This window comes from Stegostoma tigrinum, chromosome 14, assembly GCF_030684315.1.
Source record: "Stegostoma tigrinum isolate sSteTig4 chromosome 14, sSteTig4.hap1, whole genome shotgun sequence".
NCBI classification, from domain to species: domain Eukaryota; kingdom Metazoa; phylum Chordata; class Chondrichthyes; order Orectolobiformes; family Stegostomatidae; genus Stegostoma; species Stegostoma tigrinum.
Window position 1 is genome coordinate 71,348,385 of NC_081367.1, and position 6,000 is coordinate 71,354,384.

The window sequence follows — 6,000 nt, forward strand, 5'->3', positions numbered from 1 at the left end:
TGGTTAGAATGCTGTTTTGTGCTGATATGCAGTTTCGCTGTGGGGAAGTATTAATTTACAATCACTGCTAAACTGCAATCTTGGAAGATTGTTGAACTTCTACGCTGGAACATTTCGGAATGAGCCTCACTTTGGAACAATTGGAAGCAGGTACCAAGCCATGTTATTACAAAGCTTCCCTTAACACCACCAACTTTCATCATCTCTGAAGCAACTGCATTTTCTTTTTACTCTTGGGATCTGGGTGTTGCTGGCTGGACCAGCATTTATTGCCCATCCCTGGTTGCCCTTGAAAAGGTGGTGAGCTGCTTTCTTGAGCTGTTGCAGTTCCCATTCTGTAAGCGGACCCACAATGTTGTGAGGTGGCTATTCCAGGATTTTAACCCAGCATCAGTGAAGGAACAGCAATCTACAAAATGAAGCTTAGTTATAAATATGTGGTAAGAAAACATTGAAGTTTATAAGTGCAACAATAAATCAAACAACAACCTGTATTCAATTCTATTAGAAACTTTGTCATGACATCGTTGAGATAAAATGGGCAACATTGGAGTTTCTGATTTATCTTCAGTATTCTTATTCAATTTCCTTTGTTAATGAGGATTGTCAAAGCCTTCTCTGGAAGCATGGCCACTTCCAACTGATTAATTAGATTTATATCACAGTGTAAAAGATTCTGCACACTTTGCGTGAGTACTTCTACTTAGAAATGTATATCAATTCAAGTCAGTTGCATTTTACAACTTGTTTTGTTTTTCAGGATTATGTGTTCTTTGAGAAAAATAACTGAACAAGGATCTGACTGTGGAACTATCTCTTGTAAGTGAATATACAGAGCATTACAGTTCCAAATTATGGCATCTGTGTTCCATCTGCGCTGCCACAACTGTACTAATGGGTTTCTTTCTGATTATACACAGAGATTGAAACCAATAAAAGATTGATAAAGGATGTCTTAACTCTTCCACCTTTACTGAAGATGCACTAATGATGGCTCTTCTTCATGGTTTAAACTATGCTGAAATGTTACCAACATGCAAAGTTACTTGATATTGAACACAATGGACTTCCAAAGGCTGTGACGTCTTCGACTGATGCTGAAAGGAGTACTAATTTTAGCTGCAGTGCAAATGCCTGAGCTGCTATAGCTCCTCCGCTTAAAGGACAACCGTTTTTTCTGTTTGTGGACTGAAATGGACTTGCGTTAGCACAAGTGAGTAACCTGCAAAACAATGGATTGCTGTCCCCCTTGACATGTTGTTCCCACCGGACACACCCCACAGGCAATGCTCCTCAGCAGGAGTGGGAAAGCTAAAAACATATCCTGGAATTCTTTACCTGGTGGAAAGTTTATCTGTTTGAGGAAAAAGATGTGACGCACACAGCAGAACTCTCACTTTTCAGCTATTCCAAACAAGAAGGAAAAAAGTATCGCACAATGTCATTCTGGGAACCAAATTGCAATAGAATATAACATATATTTTTGAACAGCATAATTCATTTAGAATACAGTATATTTTCAAACAATCACATATATCTGCACAGTCTCTGATCGAATGGGCAAATGTCTATGGACAGAAGTCTTTTATTTACTCCAAACGGTTAATAGAACTAGTGAGAAATTGACTTTCTGTACTGAATATTCCTCTATTACATCGAGATGTCATTAAATCAATAAATACAGCTGTTGTGTTTTTATTATGGCAATTATGTTTTCAGAGAAATTCAGTGGCCCTTGTACAAGTTCTTCATTTAGTGGCAATGCACTTACATAAGTGGCTTTTGTATTTGTGGAGTTATTGATGTGGTTAATGCACATCTCCATATCTAAACAATTTCCATTTAATTAGTATTCTCCACACATTCTGCCTAAGCAGAAAGTGTACATACTAGCCAGTTTAAATTCCCAAAGTTGATGGAAGCGCCATAGTTCACACTACCTTGAAAACCAGCACGTTTGAATAAATGTGGCATCAATGATCCCGGGCAAAACTGCAGTCGCTGGGAATCAGGGATGCAAACTCTCCAATGGTTGGAGTAGCAGCTGGGACAGAGGAAGATGGTTGTAGTTATTAGGCATTAATCTTCTCAGCTTCAGGACATCTCTGCGGGAGTCCCTCAGAGTAGTGTGCTCATCCAAGCAAACACAGATAACATTAGAGAAACTCATTGCAGAATCTGTGGAGGGAGAAACATTTTGAGTCTGGTATGGCTTCTTTAGAAGTGCATCAGCCATATTTTGTTTTAGTCTTAATGCACTTGCTCACCCATTTTCGGCTGCTTCATCAATGACCTTCCCTCCCTCATAAGCTCAGAGTGAGGATGTTTGCCGATGATTGCACAATGTTCAGCACCATTCGTTGGTTGGACCAGCAGTTATTGCCCATCCCTAGTTGCCCAGATGTCTTTTTAAGAGTCAACTACATTATTGTGGGTCTGGACTTACAGGCCACACCATGTAAGGAGGGCAGATTTTCTTCCCTAAAGGATACTAATGTACCAGGTGAGTTTTTCCAACAATCGATAATGGATTCATGGTTACCATTAGAGTCTTAATTCCAGACGTTTGTTGAATTCAAATTCCACCATCTGCCACAGCAGGATTTGAACCTGGGACATAACCTAGGTCTCTGGGTTAATAGTTTAGCATAGTACCACTAGGACATCGCCACCATTTATGAATCTTCAGATACTGGAGCGGCCCATGTTCAAATGCAACAAGATCTCGACCATGTCCAGACTTGGGCTAAAAATGCTGAGTAACATTTCCACCATACAAGTGCCAAACAATGACCATCACCAACAAGAGAATCCAAACATTCCCTTTGTCATTCGAAAGCTTTACCTTCACTGAATCCCCCACCATTAATGCCCTAGAGAGTGCCATTCAATAAAATCTCACTGGACTAGCTATATAAATACTACGGCTACAAGAGCAGGTCAGAGGCTAGAAATACCCCAGCAAGTAACTCATCTCCTGACTCCCCAAAGCCTATCCACTATCTACAAGGCACAAGTCAGGAATGTAACGTGCACAAACAGGAGGCTCGAAGAACACAGCAAGACAGGCAGCATCTGGAGGAAAGGAGAAGTCAACGTTTCAGGTATTCAGTTTAGGACTCTGAATGGAGGCGAGGGAGGTGGTGTGTGGGCAGGTGTTACACCCTATACAGTTTCAAGGGAAGGTACCGGGCAGGTTGGATTGGTTAGTGGGGAGTGTGGGGCAAACTAAGGAGTGACGAAGAGAATGGTCCTTGCAGAGGGCAGAGCGGGGTGGGGAGTGGAAGATGTTCCTGGATGGCGGGGTCTAATTGGAGTTGGCATAAGTATTTGAGGATGATACATTGGACGCAGAGGCTGGTGGGGTGGAAAGTGGGGCCCCTTCTCTTTATTGCGCTTGGAGGGAAGGGATGGTTAAGTGCTGTGAAGCAGGGAATGGAGGGGACACAGTGAAGGGCTGTCTGGATGACTGGGGCGGGGAAAGAGCATTGTTTGAAAAAGGCAGACATCCAGGATGCTTGGGAGTGGAATATCTCCTCATCAGAGCAGATGCAATGGAGACGGAGGAATTGAGAAAACAGGATGGAGTTTTTGCAGAATACAGAGTGAGAGGAGGTGTAGTCTAAGTAGCTAGAGGGGTCTGCGGGTTTATAGTAAATGTCGGTCCATAAACTGCTGCCAGAAATGGAAATGGAGAGATCAAGAAACGGGAGGGAAGTGCCTGGGACAGACCAAATGTATTTGAGGGCAGGTGGAAGTTGTTAGCCAAGTCGATGAACTGCTCCAGTTCAGCCTGGGTGCAGGATGCAGCTCTGCTGCAGTCATCAATGTGACAATGCAAGGCTCGGAGAACAGTAACCGTGTATTTCCTGAAGAGGGACTGTTCGACGGAGCTAACAGACAGGCATAGCTGGGGCCCATGCAAGTGCCCATGGCCACTCCCTGCATTTGGAGAAAGTGGGAAGGATTGGTAGAAAAGTTATTCAGGGTGAGGACTAGTTCAACAAGATGGAGAAGAGAATTGGTGGGGGTGGAATGGATAGGTCGGTTGGAGAAGAATAAATTGAGGGCCTATAGGTCATCCTTGTATGCCATGGATGTGTATAGGAATTGCAGGTCCCTAGTAAAGATGAAGCATTGGGGCTCTGAAGAAGGATAACACTCAACATGTTGACGGCTCCTTTCCTCCAGATGCCGCCTGGCCTGCTGTGTTCTTCCAGCCTCCTGTTTGTCCATTTTGGATTCCAGCATCTGCAGTTTCTTTGTCTCTCAACAAATCAGGAGTAGGTTGGAATACTCCCCACTTACCTGGATGAGTGCAGCTCCAACAACACTCAAGAAGCTTGACATCCAGGACAAAACATCCCGCTTGATTGGCACTACATCCACAAACATTCACTCCCTCCACCACCGATGCTAAGTAGCGGCAGTGTGTACCATCCACAAGATGCACCACAGAAATTCACTTACGATCCTTATATGGTACTAACTGAATTTACTTCTAGAAGGATAAGGAAGCAACAATATGGGAACACTGCAAGTTCACCTTCAACCATTCACCATCCTGAACTTGAAAATATGTTGCCAGGCTTCAATGTGACTAGGTCAAAATCTTGGAACCTGCTCTCTAATGCCATTATGGGTCTCCAACAGCACATTACAGTGGTTAAGAAGATAGCTCGGCACTACCTTCTCAAGGATCATTCGGGATGGGCAATAAATGCTAGCTAGGAAGTCCTTGCCAGCTAAATTTGTGGAGGTGACTGCTAGTGGCATTATCACTGGACTTTTAATCCTGAGACCCAGGTAATGTTCGGTGTCTCGATTTCAAATCCTGCCATGGCTGGTGGTGGAATTTTAGTTCCATAATATAGAGACTGGAACCAGCTAGATCTTGTGGAACAGGAAAGCCCTGGCTGAAGGCAATAACTAGGAGGTTTAGAATCGCCTCAGTTCAGGGGACTGACTCCAAGCTGGCTGGGCCACAGCCAGTGTACTGTGCACAAGTAACTAAAGGGTGACCTGGTGATGAGATTATCGGCCTCTCTGCAGTTATTACACATACAAATTCTGGAATTAAGTGTCTAATGCTGACCAGGAAATCATTGTCAATTGTCAGGAAAAATCCATTTAAGGAAGAAATCTGCCATCTTTACTTGGTTTGGCCTACATGTGACTCCAGACCCACAGCAACGTGAATGATTCTTAACAGGTATGTAGGCAATAAATGCTGGGTTTAGCCAGTAACGCTCATCCCTTGAACAAAATAAACAAAAATCTAGACCCGGTTTTGCAAGTAGAACACAACAATTTCTTACATGCAGTTGGGATAACAATTGCTCAATCTTAATTTTGACTGCTTCAAGATTCTTCTGCTTACATGAGGTCTCATATCCTGTGTTTATGTTGGATATGAACTCCTGAAGGAACTTGCCATCATGCACAATGCCAAATGAAAACCCAGAATTTATGGAAATGTACGCCCACTTTTCTCTTTTGGAGTTTCACTGGCACTAGAAATTCTGTGACCGGGCTTAAAGTAGCATTTAAAATCTTTACCAGGGACCAAATAATGTCCAGTGATCAGCTTGTTTAAAAGTGTACATTATTTGGAGGTCAGTAGGTGTCAGGACACCCTGAGCTACTGCGTTCCCTGTGTGTTGACAACATTTGAACTGAACCCGTTTTACCTTCGGTGTGAGAGTTTGGAATTTAAAATGATGACAACTTCCACTACAAAACACAGTGTTTTAGAGGCACACAGTCACTCTTACCCTGTATCTTAATTGTTTAAATTGAGGGCATTTTCTCCAGCCCTGCAGTTTAGCTTTTAAATTTTAGTTAATTGCAAGTTTCTCCAAACTTCTCAGTTTTTCTTTTTTTAACTTTGGAATTCCAATCACTTAAATTGTTTATTTCTAGACCCCAAACCGGACTGAAAATAAATTGCTCCTCATCTCTTGAGAACTGTTACAGGAACCACAACTCTTGAGTCCGTAA

At 42.7% G+C, this 6,000-nt stretch overlaps 1 protein-coding gene across 1 annotated transcript in view; it reads left to right on the forward strand.

Moving 5' to 3' along the window:
* The window catches only part of LOC125458022 (phospholipid scramblase 2-like), a 77,109-nt gene extending 75,402 nt beyond the window's left edge, over positions 1 to 1,707 (forward strand). Inside the window, exons 8-9 of the mRNA XM_048542880.2 lie at positions 761 to 819; positions 921 to 1,707. Coding sequence (XP_048398837.1) covers positions 761 to 790 — 30 coding nt within the window. The 3' untranslated portion in view covers positions 791 to 819; positions 921 to 1,707. The remainder of the gene's footprint in view (positions 1 to 760; positions 820 to 920) is intronic.
* Positions 1,708 to 6,000: the final 4,293 nt, after the last annotated feature.